Here is a 19,097-nt window from a genome sequence, read left to right as displayed (position 1 = left end):
ATATTCTGGAATGACGCCTGAGTCAGCGTTTTCCATCTCCATTAAACAGATGTGAGTTGATTGACACTGCATCCCTCCTGCAGAATTCCAGACGCTGGTGTGTTCCGAATGATGACTACATGCCACAGGGAATACAGGCCGTACTGACCGAATGTGGTGGCCCAACGCCCTATGAAGTTATGACAAATTTATTATTGGTTATGACAAACTTCCCTGCAAATGTCTGCTGCTCTTCTTCTGCTCCAATCGGTTCATCGTGACCACATGCTCGTTAAAGTGGACATCTCTCTGGCCATTCTCAAAGGGCCTCCTCAGCGTCGACGAGTCTGGCATTTCACTCAGGCTGACTGGCACGGCCTTCAAGCAGCCATAAACCATCTGGACTGGTCTCCCATCTCTACTGCCTCTGACATTAACTCATCCTGCAAATTCTTCCAAAGTAAATTGCTCTCTCTCATGCACAGATTTATCCCATCCAGTCTTCAGTTGTCATACCCTTCCTCCCGTCCATGGTACATGGAATCTTGTGGTGAGGCAGTTGCCTTGAAAGAACTTGCCTTTGCCTCCTGGAAGGCAAATCCAATGAAAGGCAATCTAATTTCCTTTCACAAATCCCAGAACAAGTGTGGGTCTACCCTCAGGGGAACCAGGAAACAATATCTCTCGACTCAAAGAGTGAACTCCCAAACCTGTCTCCCTATTCCAAATCCTGGTGGCGTCTTGTCAAATCTGTTTCTGGTGTTTGTTCCGCTCCATCCCCTCCCTTACCTCAAACGGCTACACAGCTGACTCCGCACGAGAAAAAGCTGAATGCCTCAACTCTGTGTTTGCCTCTAAATATTGTGTCCTAAACCCGTCTGTCTCTGTCTCTGTCTCTGTCTCTGTCTCTCTCTCTCTATCTCTATCCACCATACCCAGTCATACCCAGCTGCTCCTGGACTCTGTGTCCTTTTCTCCTCACAAGGTGGAGAAGTTTCTGTCAATCCTCGACTCTGATTCAACAACTGGACCAGACGGCATCAGGCCATGGGTCCTAAAATCCTGCTTTGCTGCTCTTTCACACCCTCTCTGTTCTCTTCGCCCTCTCTTTTGCTCAAGGTCATCTGCCATCAGCTTGGAAATCAGCCAACATTACCACTTTACACAAAAAGGTGCAAAAACAGATCCTTGCAACAACAGACCAATCAGCCTGCTCCCAATTATCAGCAAAGTCATGGATTCCATCATTGCTTCGGATATCAAATCCTTTCTCTTCTGCAATGGCTTGATCTCTGATCATCAATTTGGATTCAGACCAGGTCACTCTACACTGGACATGCTGCTTCTGCTGTCTCAACAATGGATGGAGGTCCTCAATGTCAAACAGGAAATTAGAGCTGTCTCCCTTGACATATCACTTGCCTTCGACATGATCTAGCACCCTGCTCCGCTCACCAAACTCTCCTCCTATGGTATCCATGAAAATATCCACGCATGGCTTGCGGACTTCCTCTCTGGTCATCGTCAACATGTGGCCCTGAATGGATTTCTCTCATCTCCCCTTCCTGTGCAGGCTGGAGTTCCCCAAGGCAATGTTCTGGGCCCTGTGCTTTTTCTGGTCTTCATCAATGATCTCTCTGACTCTCTGGAAAATCCTCTATCTCTTTGCTGATGACTCCACTCTGTCGCTCCCTGCCTCATCCCTCAGATCAGCAGTCTGCAGCCCCCTCACTCTCTGCAGACCAGGACAAAATCACAGTCTGGTCAAACAAGTGGAACATGTCTTTCAATCCTGACAAATCTCATACTCTCACATTGTCTCTCCGAAAAGACCATCTGGACAACCCTCCCATCTACTTTCTCAACAATCCTCTCCAAGAAGTTCTGTCACTCAAGCTCTTGGGTCTCACAATCTGCCATGATCTTTCCTGGGAAAACCACATTTCCAAGCTGGCCGCCAAAGCCAGTCACCGACTGGGCATTCTCCATCGTGCGAAGTCCTTCCTTGGCACACCTGAGCTCATCACCACATACAAGGCTTTCATCCACAGCTCAATGGAATACTGCTCTCCCCTCTGGGCTGGTCCTCCTGCCTCACACCTAGCTCGGCTTCACACTGTTGAAACCAAAGCTTTCAGAATCATTGGAATGTCCCACGATGAAGCTAACTCTAAGGTCCTTTCACTCACTCACCGCAGGCAGGTTGTTGGTCTGTCTTCTACAGACTCCTCTCTGGCCTAGCCACCCCCCACCCAGCCTTGTCGGTTTGTGGTCTAAAAGCCTTCAGGGGGTGGGGGTGGGGGGAGATCTAAAAGGGTTAATTTATAGGTCAATACAAAGTTGGATGACAAAGTTGCACTTGAATAAAAAATTTAAACTCATTTCACAGTGCATCCACTTCATGTATGGAAGAAGCAAACATCCCGTTGAACAATACCTGGGTCTTGCATTGCCGAGCATCAGAGAGCTTCTGCAGGTAGCACAGAACATTCTCATGGCACAGACCGGACAGACCCAAGCTGGGGCACTGAAGGCCTGCAAAAAGACCTTCGATATCGCCCTGTTCGATAGCATCTTCCACAACCTCCAGAGCCGCCAACACTGAAATTGAAAACATTATATTAAGATGGAGACCTCCACAGGGCAGCACGACAGACCACTACTCAAAAGGAAGAATGCAATGGTCAAGAGCATTTGCAAGCTTCAAATCATTATAGGATTGTAGTACGGCAAATAAGGCAAAATGGAGAAGATTGTCATGGGGCCCGCAAGGCTAATAACCCCCACTCTAGCAGGAAAAATGGCCTTAAAATGCCTGTTGTTGTTGTTGTTGTTGTTGTTGTTGTATAGGATTGTAGTACGCAATGAGACAAAATTAACAGAATCTCAATCATCATTACAAGCTGAGATATAGCATAGCACATAAATAAATATATAAAGGTAACAAAATGCGAAATCCTTTACTGGCAAAGTGGGGAAGAAAACGAAACGATGCAGATACGTTAATCACAAATTGTGCTAACAATAAAATGCAGCATGATGCTCGATCTCACAATTTATTCGATTGATATTTCCTTGGATTTCTGCATGGGTCAGAAGGTCATCATACATTTCCCTTTCAGCTGTTGTCATCAGCTGCAACAAAGAACCATTGAAGCATCAGTCGATGGGCCCTGTACATATGTGCAGCATGAAGGGAAATTTGAAAAGAAAGTAATGTATGAAGGAAGGTGTGAACGGTCATTGGTCAAAACAAAACAAAAAGTACCGTATTTTGGGCAGAAATAGCTTTCTCCCCCTTAACTTGGCTCAGGGCCTCTTGGTAAAGTTTTGCCAAGCTCTTGTCCAGGCCCGACAACATGGCATTGGGGTTCTGCATTGCTGTCAGGGTGTCTGATGCCACACCTCTGTCCACAGCCTCATTGACAGCAATGACGGCGGCGTGCACTGCAGCCAAAGTCACAGTCAGAATGGATTTACAGTCTCAAACCACTTCCTCATTTAAAATAGAGCCCAAGGGCAAACTACAAATTGCTGCCCCCATTGAGCAGGGGCACTGCAACAGCTGAGCAATAATGCAACCAGCAGGCAAAATTTTAATAGAATCCCAGTCAAATATACATTCGCCTACAACACAATGACCATACAGCAATCACCGTTTAAAACACAGTTCAGCAATCGCCACAACAGCAACATCAATTACAACTGATGGGCTTACATGAGAAAAAGCAACGGATGCAAGAGGCAGAAAGGCCCAACACGAAGCAAACTTACACATGGCCTCGTCAACAGACAGCTCGCCAGTCAGCAGGCCACCTATTTTGCCGAAGGCTGGCATTTGGATGCCGTACTTTTCCAACTCCATCCGAACATTGTCTATTTCTTCAGCTAGGACAGCATGAAGAAAAACAAACAAAAAAAACAAAAAAAAAACAGGAAAACCAAGTAATATTAAAAAGTTAATGTAAGGTTCATTTTGTTTTTAAGTATGCGTGGTACACAAAATTGTACAAACTAAAGTTAAATTGTAAGATTTTTGTAACAAATTAATTGACAGTTTAAAATGTACCGGTACATTTGATATGGTTCTCAGAGTACAGATGATGATGAAACCGTGTTAATGCGGCTATACATTACCTTAAGGCAAGGACACTTGTTTATTTCACATTTCTCAGGAGTCTAAGGGGTCTAAAGTATCTAAATAGGGTCCATGGGTCTAAAAGGTCAGGAGGTGAAAACGCTGTAAAGGGCAAAAGGGTTCAAGTGGATATAAAGGCTCTAAAAGGCCTCCAAAAAGTGTCTCGGGGGGTCTAAAAAGTGTCTCGGGGGGCAGAAAAGTGTCTCGGGGGGGGGGGGGGGGGGCAGAAAAGTATCTCGGGGGGCAGAAAAGTATCTCGGGGGGCAGAAAAGTATCTCGGGGGGCAGAAAAGTGTCCCTGGGGTCCAATCTCAGGGGGGTGTACAAAAGGGTCTCTGGGGTGTACAAAAGGGTCTCTGGGGTGTACAAAAGGGTCTCTGGGGTGTACAAAAGGGTCTCTGGGGTGTACAAAAGGGTCTCTGGGGTGTACAAAAGGGTCTCTGGGGTGTACAAAAGGGTCTCTGGGGTGTACAAAAGGGTATCGGGGATCGAAAAGGGTCTCGGGGATCGAAAAGGGTCTCGGGGATCGAAAAGGGTCTCGGGGATCGAAAAGGGTCTCGGGGATCGAAAAGGGTCTCGGGGATCGAAAAGGGTCTCGGGGATCGAAAAGGGTCTCGGGGATCGAAAAGGGTCTCGGGGATCGAAAAGGGTCTCGGGGATAGAAAAGGGTCTCGGGGATAGAAAAGGGTCTCGGGGATAGAAAAGGGTCTCGGGGATAGAAAAGGGTCTCGGGGATAGAAAAGGGTCTCGGGGATAGAAAAGGGTCTCGGGGATAGAAAAGGGTCTCGGGGATAGAAAAGGGTCTCGGGGATAGAAAAGGGTCTCGGGGATAGAAAAGGGTCTCGGGGATAGAAAAAGGTCTCGGGGGGGCTCTTGGGGGGGGGGGGGTCTAAAAAGGTCTGTGGGGTCTAAAAAGGTCTGGGGGGGGGGGTCTAAAAAGGTCTCGGGGGAGGGGGGGGTGAAAGGTCTCAGGAGGGGGGGGGAATCAACTAAAAAGGTCTCGGGGTGGGGGGGGGGTCTACAAAGGTCTCAGGGAGTCTAAAAAGGTCTCGGGGGGGGGGGGGGTCTAAAAAGGTCTCGAGGAGTCGAAAAAGGTCTCGGGGGGGGGGGGGGGTCTCAAAGGTCTCGGGGGTCTCAAAGGTCTTGGGGGTCTCAAAGGTCTCGGGGGTCTCAAAGGTCTCAAAGGTCTCAGGGGGGGGGGTCTCAAAGGTCTCGGGGGGGGGGTCTCAAAGGTCTCGGGGGGGGGGGGTCTCAAAGGTCTCGGGGGGGGGGGGGGGGTCTCAAAGGTCTCGGGGGTCTAAAAGGTCTCAGGGTGCAAGGTCAAGAGGAGCAATTGTTTTTTAAATATAAATAGGTAATCATAAACACAATTGATGGCTCTCTCCAACTTTAACTGTCAAAGAAGAAAAATTGAATTGGGGGTAAAAATATAAAATAAAATAAACTTCCGAAATATTACCTGTGAAATCGACCTTTCCGTACAAGTCTTGTATCTTGGGTGCTATTCCGAGCTTGAATAAATAAAGGCTGCAAAAAAAAAAAAAAAAATTTTCATGCTGACCCAAGATGAACAAACAACAAAAATGTTGAAACCATGTGCTGTGAGTGTACATTACCTTAAAGCGTGAATACAATAAATGGCTTTTGGCATGTTTTTCCTGTCATAAATATCTGTTGTTTCAGGATAAAATATCTGAAGAAAAACAAGTCCAACATACGCAAGGGGGAGAGAGAGGGGACGAAGAGAGGGGGGGGGGGGGGGCGGGATTCGTTTTAGTTTACAGTATCATTTTAGTTTCTTTTGAGATTATTAAATGAACATGTTTCATTTTATTCAGACTACACACATGATAGTTTCATTGTTTAACTAAGAAGAAAAAATAATAATTAAAAAAAGAAAAGGATTTAGGTACATATTGTTGTGAATTTGGGTAGTGATATATAGAGCAGAGTAGATCTGAGTAGGTAACATGCTTCGTGTATCGCGGTAAGGAAAACTACCTTGTAATAAATCCATGTGTAGGCGTTTTGGTCGGTTAAGGTGTATAATTGTGAATCTACCAGGAGATTCGTGTGTTAAGTAGTGTAGGGAATAATGAGTAGAGCCCTTGTATGTCTCACCTGGTAATCAAACCATTGTCCCTTACGGCACTGCAGACCACATAGACACTTGGTTAGGATCCCTTAGTACAACACTAATAAAGCCCTTCCACCCCGACATGACATCGGAAGAAAGCAGGCCAGGACACCGCCGATAATGGCCGCCGCCATTTACACCTCCAAGAGGCCTATCCGCCTCGCATAGCACGTGCTACAACACAAGGAACAAAGGACGGGAGTGAGAGTGACGCAGTGGGTGTGCCCCTGGGCGAGCCAGCGAGTCGGGGGAGGCTCTGATTGGTTGGAGTGCGCCAATGCTGACGTCACCGGCCGGGGATATTACCGAGCGCCGGACGCCATTTCGAACAGTTGAGTGGAGAGAGAGTCAGTTGAGACTCGGCGTGTGGAGTTGCACAGAGTGAGATTCCTGGCACAGAGTTGAGTTGAGCAGGAGGAATGGCAGTTCGAGAGTTGATGAACAGTTGCTGAACGCCATTGCAGTTCGTTTTGAGGTGAGCACGAGGAGAGTTGGCAGATCCCGAGTGCAGAGAGCCTGAGTTGGTTTTGCAGTGCGCAGTTCGCAGTTCAGCGCAGTTGATCCGTGGTCGATCGCAGTTGGATTCCTGGCAGCGCAGTTCAGAGATCCCGACCCGAGTTGGGCTGAGGTGTAGCCCGAGTGGAGCTCGCTGTCCTGCTGTGGGACCTCGTGGTGCTTTGGAGCTTGGTGCACGGACCTCGTGTGCGTTGGCTCGGGCCTAGCGGGGCGTGCGAGGCGGAAGGAGGATTCCTCCACGCCGGAGTTTGGAGCCGCGTTGGACGGACAAGACAACGAGAGCAGATAAGACCGAGCTCCGCGGTTACACGATACATGACATGTTCTTTTTGTTAATTCATCCCCTGTTTGTATTTGATATCTGGTGTGCGGGATCCCGATTTAGGAATATTTCATTACCGGCGTGTGCTTTTACTGTCCTTGCTTTTCCCAATAAACCCTTATATTATTTTTGTACATATATCTGAACGCAGTTTACCGGGTGGTTGATTTTAATAGATAAGGCTGCGGGGCTCTCGCCGTTCCCCTCAATTCCGCACGCTTGGGGCTTTTGGTTTTGGAATCCGCCATTGAGTTTCCGCCTCGGGAGTTAAAGCCTTTGTGATCGGCAATCCGCAACTCTGGTGTTAATCGGAGTTGCGTGACAATATTTATTCATTAATATTCATGCCGCCATTCTAAATATAGAAGCTGGATCAACCCCCTCACCCTACCCTTCCCCCTGCCCTCGCTCAGCTCACAAAAGGTTTATATGGGTACAATGGTGACCTAATAGTGATGACACTGGACTAAAATTCCAGAGATAAAGTTAAAATCCTGCTGAATAGAACAGGGTTCAATAAGTGGATTGTATGCTAATCAAGTGATAGAATTGCCAATAAAAATGCACCTGGCTAACCAAAGACTGGAGAATTCACCTGCACTGCCCGATCTGGTTTGCTACTCCCCTAGTTGCGGCCCAACTCGATGCCCTCAGGTCAACTTTGCTCAATTTAGCCGCTCATCCTTCATTTACTATACGAGAGCCGTTTGTGTGTACGTACATGTGTCGCCATTTTTCTCAGAGATGGCCAAACAGATCTTCGTCAAACTTTCAGATGTTCATCAGTGAGTGCTGAGGAATGTTTTAGGCAAAAAGAATATTATAAATTTTTGAAAAAACAAAAGTTGGGTTTTGTTATTATTATTAAAGCCTTTGTAGCTAGGTGAAAGGTAAATATTACATGATTCCCGACCCTTTTCCTGAATGAGTGATTCAGCTCCCACAAAAAAAAATTGAAAAAAAATTTGATTTCTTCAAAATGCCAACAGGATTAGAACAGCACTAGGCCATGCCAAGTAGCCCTGCTCACATGTGTTATGGATTCGTCACTTCCGTTGTTGTGGTTTTCATCCACTGTAAACATTGTTGGTTCCATGTACTATTATTGTTGTCGTTTACGGGAAATAGAGATTACTATTTTCAAAAGGTAAAAAAGTTAATGTTTTAAATGAAACCGGAACCGGACGACGACGAAGAGGAAGAAGAGAAAAGAGGGCGGAGCGAGTGAGTTCGACAAGAAAGCCGAGCTGCTTTGAGGTCTGGAGCGAACGTTGGCGAACGAGAGTCACGAGTGAACTTTGGGTTTCCCGGGAAAGGGATTCCTGCGACAGATTTGTCGTCACTGTGACGGATGGGCCTGCGTGACAGGTTTTGCGGTCGATTCCGAAGAGAATCATTTGAGTGCCGTTACGTCTCGAGAATGAACCGTTGGCCATTTTGACTCGCGCCCGATTTTCGCATCGTTCCAGGTTTTTCAACTCACTTCAACCATTTTCACCGCATCCAGACGTTAACTTGGTGTGTGTGTGTGAAACGTGGCTTTTGAGTGGGAAATCTGCGGTTCGCCGATTGGGAGCCGTGGAACGTCCATACCCGAGGGTGTGATTTCCCAGTCGCCTGGAGGGCACCTGTACGCATCTTTGGCAGCGTGACTGTCACTCAACCGAACGGGATTCTGGTCTCGATTAGACATCGTTCTGACGATCACTGGAGCGGATTGACTTTGGCTTGATGCCGGAATAGAGACATTGGGAATGTTCTTGTTTCACTCACTTGGAGCACAGTGAGTTATATTGTACGAAACTAATGGTACCATCATAGGAAGGATATATTGGTTGTACAATTGATTACTATTGTTTGTTGTACTGTTATTATTGTGTGATCTTAATACAATACTTGTTTGTTGGTAACAATTGGTGTGGTTTCACCATTGATCTAAGACATACAGAATAACACATCTTTCTGCCGTGACTCCTCTCGGGGCTCGGAGGTACACCGTGACCGGGGTTTGGGGAGGAGCACGTAACACATGTAATAAATAGATCAGACAACTTGAGCATTTGCAACAAAAAGCTGATGAAAACCCGATTTCGTGTAAAGTTGTTGTGATGACAAATCCATCAGGAAATTGTCAAGCTGTTATGAAAGTGGCCGATTGAAAATCGATTGGATAGAGAAAATAACTTGTTAAATGCAATTGATCAATTCCCAACAAAATATACCAGCCGAGCCAACATTCATCGTCACTAAACTAACTTTTACCACTGTTCACCGACATGGCTAGAGATTAAATCGCACAACAGTCATGACGTGGTCTTGGTTGCGCATACATAACATTAGGCAAAAGCATTTCCTGCAACCAAACGGTTACGACAAGGATAACCAATGAGGTACAGTGAAAGGTTCACGGTATGGTTTCTCAACGCATTGGAGGAAACGTGGATCATTAGAATACGAGGTCAAACTCGGTGCTTTTCAAGTGCAGCATATTCTTTTGATCACCTTTGGCAACCCAACGGCTTCCAGAGATTTCAACCATTGGACGATGTTATCGGTGTGTCGAAAATGCAAACCGACAGCCTGTGCAAAAAAAATTAAATTAATAGAAACAGTAAATAAAGTTACAAACAAAACTTGACAGATAATTTGCCAGAATTTTTTTTTTAAACAGCTAAACAGTAATATATAATGTTAAAATAACAAAATGAAACAACAATAAATAAATAAAATTCTATTAAATGGTACTTTTGTGCTCGACAACATTTAAATGCATCAATGCAAATTATTGGCTGGGAGAGCACAAATCTTTTACAGGCTGGTTATACCTAGTCAAAGAGCATGAAATAAAATGATCAACTCCTCTTTGTGGAGCAATAAAACCTGGAAAGGTGGAACAAACAGTTTGCACCTTGTAGCGAATTTGGTCTCCGTCATATATCCTCCTGATGGACACACAGTCTGGGGCGAATGAACGAGCCAGCTTGGCGAGCCACACACCGTTCCTGAGACCTTCTTCTAGGTCAACAGTTGGAGGAAGATCATCTCCAATGCATGCTTCCAACCACCTGTCAGACACATTTCACATGCAAGGGATGAAACATGGCATTCATGTTACATTACAAGTTCACCTTTAATAGAACCACTTTCTCTCACAAAAAGGAAAGAAAGAAAGCGATAGTGGATTTTAATGTCGACTTGCTGTCGGCTGTGTGGCTCAGTGGACAAGAGGCTAAACGCTTGGGTGGGATTGCTCTTATTGTTGTGGGTTTCATTCTCATGGCTGCTCAGCAGAAATTGATGCACCCTGCGATGGGGCGGTAACCTGTCCAGGATAAACCCCAGCCCTGGAGCGTTAACGACCATAGTGAGCAACACCAGCACTCTGTCATGAGCATATGAGCATGGGCATGTGTTATCGTTGGCTGTGCAGTCAAGATGCGAATAAATAAATGAATAAAAAATAATAAATATATATATTGTTACGGTCCGCGGATTGGATGTTATATACCGAGCGGAGGTAACCGCGGCCGAATAGTTGTTCCCCGTTTCTTCCCGACTCACCCGATTCACCCAGACGTTGGCCAAATCGCGCTATGCCAAATCAATGATAGAAAGGACACGACGACTGGGAAAGATGAAACGACGCCAGAGGGTACAGTTCTCAAGACCTCCGGAGGAGGGTATAATTACAGTGGTGGAGAAAAGGGGGTAGATTACAAGGCAGAGTGAGGTAAAGACACAGAAGAGATGGGCACTTAAATACAGTCTTATCTATTCCCCGACAGACCACGGACAAACGGACAAGGTAGACTCACACGGGGATTGATGGCAGGAATGGACAGGTAGGTCGCTGGCACAAGGTGCACCTTGGCTCGGGGACAGGATAAGCACGGTTCAAAGATGCAGGGAGGTCTCACAGCGCTCAGAGGTGGTCTTGCTTGCTCCAAGCTCGGCGCGCATCTGACGTCACCTCTCTCTCACTGCGCATGCTCAGCGGGGAGTGACATGCCCTCGGCTGGTTGGTTCCGCCCCAACTGGGGCCGGTCCGCCGCTTCCATTGGGTGCGGGGGTTACCGGGCTCCGCCCTTGACGAGGAGCCGACAGGGAGCCCCTGTTTGGTAACCCCGTCGAGCACATGTCCGATGGCGGCTCGTTGGGAAGGCCTGGTGTCCTCCCACCACTCCTACCAAGCCGGAGTGAGGACGCGCACTCCCTGCGCTCGTTGTTGTTGTTGTTGTTGTTGAAGAGAACTGTGAGGAAGAGCTGCGGGGAGGTATTGGGAGGTCCTAAACTTCCTAACGGTGGAATACAATCACATTCTGGTGCAACGAAGGGTCAGAATTAATGGAAACGAATCCTTAACTGACATAGATTAAGAATAACGAGCAAGATGTCCTATAGTTGTCTACCTGAGATGCGGTGGACCTGGATGCGACATTTAATGGGGGAAATAGGGGGAGGTCGGGTCGACAGAGTGTTGTTTACAGAAAATGGGACTAGGGAATGGGGGATTGGGGAGAGTTGGGAAGTATTGAGGAAATAGGGGAATATTTACAAGCGGATATGGATGGATGCAAATCCCATATCCGCAACAATATATACAGTGCATTCAGAAAGTATTCAGACCCCTTCACTTTTTTCACATTTTGTTATGTTGCAGCCTTTTGCTGAAATCGTTTCAATTCATTTTTTCCCTCATCTATCTTCACTCAATACCCCATAATGACAAAGAGAAAACAGGATTTTAGAAAGTTTTGCAAATTTATTAAAAAGAAAAAACTGAAATATCACATTGAGATAAGTATTCAGACCCTTAACTCAGTACTTAGTTGAAGCACCTTTGGCAGCGATTACAGCCTCGAGTCTTCTTGGGTATGACGCGACAAGCTTTGTACACCAGGATTTGGGGATTTTCTGCCATTCTTCTCTGCAGATCCTCTCAAGCTCTGTCAGGTTGGATGGGGACCGTCGGTGGTCAGCCATTTTCAGGTCTCTCCAGAGATGTTCGATTGGGTTCAAGTCAGGACTCTGGCTGGGCCACTCAAGGACCTTCACAGAATTGTCCCAAAGCAAATACTGCATTGTCTTGGCTGTGTGCTAAGGGTCATTGTCCTGTTGGAAGGTGAACCTTCGGCCCAGTCTGAGGTCCTGAGCGCTGTTTCAGGTTTTCATTAAGGATATCTCTGTACTTTGCTCCGTTAATTGTTCCCTCAACCCTGACCAGTCCCCCAGTCCTGCTGCTGAAAAACACCCCCACAGCACGATGCTGCCACCACCACGCTTCACCGTTGGGATGGTATTGGGCAGGTGATGAGCGGTGCCTGATTTCCTCCAGACATGACGCTTAGAATTGAGGCCAAACAGTACAATCTTGGTTTCAGCACACCACAGAATCTTATTTCTCAGTCTGAGAGTCCTTTAGATGCTTTTTTGCAACTCCAAGCGGGCTTTCATGCGTCTTTCACTGAGGAGAGGCTTCCGTCTGGCCACTCTGCCATAAAGCCCAGATCGGTGGAGTGTTGCAGTGATGGTTGTCCTTCTGGAAGTTTCTCACATCTCCAGACAGGATCTCTGGAGCTCAGCCAGTGACCATCGGGTTCTTGGGCACCTCTCTTACCAAGGCCCTTCTTTCCCGATTGCTCAGTTTGGCTGGGCGGTCAGCTATAGGAAGAGTCCTGGTTGTTCCAAACTTCTTCCATTTAAGAATTATGGAGGCCACTGTGCCCTTGTGAACCTTCAATGCAGCATAATTTTTTTTGTAGGCTTTCTCCAGATCTGTGCCTCGACACAATCCTGTCTCTGAGCTCTGCAGGCAGTTCCTTCGACCTCATGGCTTGGTTTTTGCTCCGATATGCATTGTCAGCTGTGAGACCTTATATAGACAGGTGTGTGTCTTTCCAAATCATGTCCAATCAATTGAATTTACCACAGGTGGACTCCAATCAAGGTGTAGAAACATCTCAAAGATGATCAAGAGAAATGGGAGGCACCTAAGCTAAATTTCAAGTGTCATAGCAAAGGGTATGAATGCTTATGTCAATGTGATATTTCAGTTTTTTCTTGTTAATAAATTTGCAAAACTTTCTAAAATCCTGTTTTCTCTTTGTCATTATGGGGTGTTGAGTGAAGATTTATGAGAGATAAAATTAATTTAAACGATTTCAGCATAAGGCTGCAACATAACAAAATGTGAAAAAAGTGAAGGGGTCTGAATACTTTCTGAATGCACTGTATGTATATATATCCAACTGTATGAAACTGTATGAAAGATCCAACTCAACATTTCCTCCATCTGCAGCTCCCTCTGTGCACACCTTACACTTGAATGTAAGGGACATATTTATTTATGTTTTAAACTGTCACACTCAGGGTCAGGTTAAATGTAGTCACACACTGGTTAATGACCCTCTCAAACCACTACATTTTTGATGAACCCACTCAGCACACATTGTACATTGAATGGAATTCACTCTGACACCCTTCCTGCATACAGCACACGGACACTTCCCAGTTCTTTCCACCTCACCACATGCTTTGCCACTTGTCATCACCTTCGTTTTTCCAATAATCACCTTCAGACCTTTTGGCTCCATACATTCCTTCCACTTGTTCATCTTCTCCTTTAGTCCATCCATACTTTCTGCAATCAACACCAGATCATCTGCATACAACTCCCACTGCATCCTATTTATTTATATATATATATATATATATATATATATATATATATATATATATATATATATATATATATATATATATATATATATATATTGTTGCGGATATGAGGACTGTATTTTTTTTGATTGTGTTGTATTGTGGTAAATTGGTGATGAATATTGCTCGAGTCTGCGCCTCCTGCCTCCGGAGCTGTGTAAAGGTCAAAAGGGCGTCCCATAATTAGTCCACAAGCATACACGTCAGCCAATCATAGAATACCCCTGTTCGATAGTTATATCTTATTCTGTGTTTTAGGGTAAGGCTGTGTCTCCCATTAATAGAAGTACTCCATTGCACCAAGTGAAAGAGATAGATTCCCTTCATTCCCATTCCCAAAACCTCCATTCCCCCTTTTCGTCAATTGCCAACTGCATTTTGGGCGGTTTTCCCTTCATCCGCCATTGACCACGAGGCAGGGTTGCGGAAGAAAGGCGGGTCCCCACCTCGTCATAGAGGGGAGGAGTGAACCAGCCCTTGCCGACCAACCCAGAACGAGGGGTTGGCTTTAGAGGGCAGAGAGAGAACGTTTTGGGGAGGTTCGCAAAGGGTCAAGGGTGGGGCTTATATAACCCGAGGCAGAGGCCCCCAGAGAGAGTCGAGGAGGGAGGAGATCAGAAGACAGGAAGGCCTCGAGTTGGACTAAGCAAGAGAGGAAGTTGTTGGACTGGGTGGGACTAAGAAAGAGAGAGAAAGAGTCCTGAAGCTTGTGAGGGAAGGAGAGAGAACCCGTCACACCAACCCCCACCAGCCGCGTTGGCTCCACCAAGCGTTCACCTCCACCAAGGCTCCACCAAGCTCCGCGTTGGCTCCACCAAGCATTCACCTCCACCAAGCTCCATGTTGGCTCCACCAAGCGTTCACCTCCAGCCATCCACCTCCTGCGATTCCTGTCAGCATTCCCCGCGTGAGTCTGTCTTTTGTTTGTTCTGTCCTGGGTTAATTAAGACTGTAGGTAAGCTAGTATTTTCACTGTGTCACCTGCGTCTTATGTGCTGTGAATAAACGTGACTGCTTTCTTTTTGCTTATGTGTGTAAATAGTAAATAAATTCAGTAGTATTTCCAAACCTTTCTTTGCCTTCGTCTTCCTCTTTGCATTCATTGTTTTAGTCTTTTCCCTCATTGAGCAGCCGCGGTGCGATCCGGCCAACGTTTGGGTGGAATCGGGTTCTAATCGGGGAATAACTGTTCGGTCGCGGTAATACCAACCGCTCGGTAAAATAACATCTTTAACCGCGTCCGCAATATATATATATATATATATATATATATATATATATATATATATATATACACATCGTTACGGTCCGCGGATTAGATGTTATTTACCGAGCGGAGGCACCGCGGCCGAACAGTTTTTCCCCGACTCACCCGATTCACCCAGACGTTGGCCGTATCGCGCCACAGCTATTCAATAGGGAAAAGACAAAGACGACGGATGTGAAGAAAAGGAAGACGAAGGTAAAGAAAGGCTTGGAAATACGATTACTATTTACAGGCTCAAAATAACCAAGGAGAAGGAAAGATAAGAAAATAATATACAGAAGCTTTTAGAGACACAGTGAATATTACTAGCTTATACAGACTTAATTGACTACCCAGGACAGAACGAACAGAACAAACTCACGTACACGAATGGGGAAAGTGCAGGCAGGATTGGCTGGAAAGGAGAGGAAGGTCCGGAGCTGGCAGCACGATCGGCGCGTTCGGCCGCCGCCGTCACTTCGCGGCCCTGCTCAAAACCGCTGTCCCGGCCCCAAACGGCTGTCGAATGATGTTGCTGCTGTGGACGCTGCCGCTGGCGAGCAAGGTGACGAATAGCAGGCTTTTGCGCTTCCCTGGATGATCTCTGCTGTTGGACCTCACAACTCAGCTCTTCTCATAGCTCATCTCTCTTCTCAGCTCATCTCTCTTCTCAGCTCATCTCAGCTCATCTCTCTTCTCAGCTCATCTCTTATCTCAGCTCGTCTCATCTCTTTCTGGGGAACGTCCCGCGGCCGGTTATATAGGCCCCGCCCCTCAACCTTCGCGAACCTCCTTGATGTTTCTCTCCACACCCTCTCCAAGTCCAACCCCTTGTTCGTGGTTGGTTGAGTGGGGCTGACTCACTCCTCCCCTCTATGACGAGGTGGGGACCCGCCTTTCTTTCCCAACCCTGCCTCGTGGTCAATGGCGGCAATTGTTGGTTGGCAATGCGAATGGCAATCGACGAAAGGGGAAATGGAGTTTTTGGGAATGGGAATGAAGGGAATCTATCTTTATCACTTGGTACAATGGAGTGTCAGTTTAATGGAGACAAGGCCTTACCCTAAAACACATAATAAGGATATCAACTACTGAACAAGGGTTTTATCGTGTCCTTCAATGTGGTGTTTCATGGAATTAACTACCGGGACGCCCTTTTTACCTTTACACAACTCTGGAGGCAGGAGGGGCCATAATCAACAATGTTACACAGCAATTTCCAATACAATACACACAATCAAAAACATACCATCCTCATATCTGCAACAATATATATATATATATTATATATATATATATATATATAAAATATATATATATATATATATAGATAGATATATATAAATATATATATAAATGGTGTCTGGTCAATATATATATCTATATAAATCATAATATATATATATATATATATATAAAAATAAATATATATATAGGTCATAATATATATATATAAATATATATATATATATTGTTACGGTCCGCGGTTAAGGATGCTGGTTTGCCGAGCGGAGGCGCCGCAGCCGAACAGTTTCCCCGATTCACCCAGACGTTGGCCGTATCGCGCCACAGATACTCAATAGGGAAAAGACAAAGACGACACGGATGTGAAGAAAAGGAATAAGAAGACGAAAAGAAGGTTGAAAATACGATTACTATTTATTACTATTTACAGGCTCAAAATAACCAAGGAGAAGGAAAGATAATAAAATAATTTACAGAAGCTTTTAGAGACACAGGGAAAATACTAGCTTATACAGACTTAATTGACTACCCAGGACAGAACAAACAGAACAAACTCACGTACACGAATGGGGAACTTGTAGGCAGGAATGGCTGGAAGGAGAGGAAAGTCCAATGGGTCCGGCAGCACGATCGACGCGTTGGGCAGCCGCCGTCCCTTCGCGGCCCTGCTCAAAACCGCCGTCCAGGCCCCAAACGGCTGTCGAGTGTTGTTGCTGCTGTGGACGCTGCTGCTGGCGAGCAAGGTGACGAATAGCAGGCTTTGTGCTTCCCTGGATGATCTCTTCTTTTGGACCTCACAACTCAGCTCTTGTCATAGCTCATCTCTCTCGGGGAACGTCCTGCGGCGGGTTATATAGGCCCCGCCCCTCAACCTTCGCGAACCTCCTTGATGTTTCTCTCCACACCCTCTCCAAGTCCAACCCCTTGTTCGTGGTTGGTTGAGTGGGGCTGACTCACTCCTCCCCTCTATGACGAGGTGGGGACCCGCCTTTCTTCCCCAACCCTGCCTCGTGGTCAATGGCGGCAATTGTTGGTTGGCAATGCGAATGGCAATTGTTGAAAGGGGAAATGGAGGTTTTTGGGAATGGGAATGAAGGGAATCTATCTTTTTTCACTTGGTGCAATGGGGTGTCATGTTAATGGATGACAAAGCCTTAATCTAAAACACATAATAAGGATATAAACTACTGAACAAGGGTATTATAGTGTCCTTCAATGGATGCTTTATGGAATTAACTACCGGGACGCCCTTTTAACTTTTACACAACACTGGAGGCAGGAGGCGCAGAATAAATAATAATAATAATAAAGCACACAATAAAAAAAAATACAATCCTCATATCCGCAACAATATATATATATATATATATATATATATATATATATATATATATATATATATATATATATATATACATATATATATATATATATATACTGTATATATATATATATATATATATATATATATATATATATATATATATATATATATAAATGGCATCTGGTCAAATCTGTTTCTGGTGTTTGTTCCCCCTCCATCCCCTCCCTCACCTCAAATGGCCACACGGCTGACTCCACACGTGAAAAAGCTGAATGCCTTAACTCTGTGTTTGCCTCTAAATCTTGTGTCCCAAACCCATCCCTCTCTGTACCCACTGTACCCAGTCGTACCCAGCTGCTCCTGGACTCTGTCCTTTCCTCCTGACAAGGTAGAAAAGTTTATTTCAACCCTCGACTGATTCTGCAACTGGACCTGACGGCATCAGCCCACGGGTCCTAAAATCCTGTTCTTCCACTCTTTCACTCCCTCTCTGTTCTCTTCACCCTCTCTTTTGCTCAAGGTCATTTTCCATCTGCTTGGAAATCTGCCAACATCACCGCTTTGCACAAAAAGGTGCAAAAACAGATCCCAGCAACTACAGACCTATCAGCCTTCTCCCAATTATCAGCAAAGTCATGGAATCCATCATTGCTTCAGATATGAAATCTTTCCTCTTCTCCAATGGCTTGATCTCTGATCATCAATTTGGTTTCAGACCTGGTCACTCTACTCTGGTCATGCTGCTTCTGCTTTCTCAATAATGGATGGAGGTCCTCTGAATTGGTCGACTGATGGGGCGAGAGGGGGAGGACCACAAACACAACATCTGAGAGCAGGGACATCGAGAGATCTGTGGGAGGGAGAGGGCTTTGGGGGGGAGGCATGGGAAGGGGGGGGGGGGGTGGGAGAGGTATAAAACATATGGACACTGCCGGGACTTCCAGGAAAGAAGTTGGAATTTCAAACAAGGTGGATCTGGGGTGAAATAGTGGGGGTAGAAAAGATCAAGGTTTTGGATGGGGAAAGATAAGAGATGGTGGTGAACAGCTGTTTTAAAGATCTGAAGGGAGGAGTGGGATTGAAGGGAGTGTGGGAGTTTATTCCAGAGGCAGGAGAAAAGAGGAATGAAAGAGTGAAGGTGAGCAGAGAGCCGAGATTTCGGCAGTTTAACCATCAGAGGGTTGCTGGCAGATCTTGTGCGACCTGTAGGAATATTTGGGGGACAAAGCACAGAGAGAGCTGGGGGAGCAAGGCCGGAGAGGAGTCGGTAGAAGACAGAAAGACCACCTACCTGTCTGCGGTGAGTGAGTGAAAGGCCCTCGGAGATAGCTTCATCACGGGAGATTGCAATGATTCTGAAAGCTTTGGTTTCAACAGCGTGAAGCCGAGCTAGGTGTGAGGCAGGAGCACCGGCCCATAGGGGAGAACAGTATTCCATTGAGCTGCGGATGAAAGACTTGTATGTGGTGAGGAG

At 45.9% G+C, this 19,097-nt stretch overlaps 1 protein-coding gene across 1 annotated transcript in view; it reads right to left on the bottom strand.

Annotated features, from left to right (window-relative positions):
• Positions 1–19,097, bottom strand: part of IQGAP2 (IQ motif containing GTPase activating protein 2) — a 151,841-nt gene that overhangs the window by 111,841 nt on the left and 20,903 nt on the right. Inside the window, 8 exon segments of the mRNA XM_078781856.1 lie at positions 2,417–2,580; positions 3,033–3,114; positions 3,248–3,426; positions 3,754–3,867; positions 5,576–5,643; positions 5,733–5,809; positions 9,594–9,671; positions 10,000–10,156. Of these exon segments, the coding sequence (XP_078637982.1) occupies positions 2,417–2,580; positions 3,033–3,114; positions 3,248–3,426; positions 3,754–3,867; positions 5,576–5,643; positions 5,733–5,809; positions 9,594–9,671; positions 10,000–10,156 (919 nt within the window).

This window comes from Myxine glutinosa, chromosome 7 (genome assembly GCF_964187855.1).
Source record: "Myxine glutinosa chromosome 7, kmMyxGlut1.1, whole genome shotgun sequence".
Taxonomy (NCBI): domain Eukaryota; kingdom Metazoa; phylum Chordata; class Myxini; order Myxiniformes; family Myxinidae; genus Myxine; species Myxine glutinosa.
This window is presented reverse-complemented; position numbering and strand designations above follow the sequence as displayed.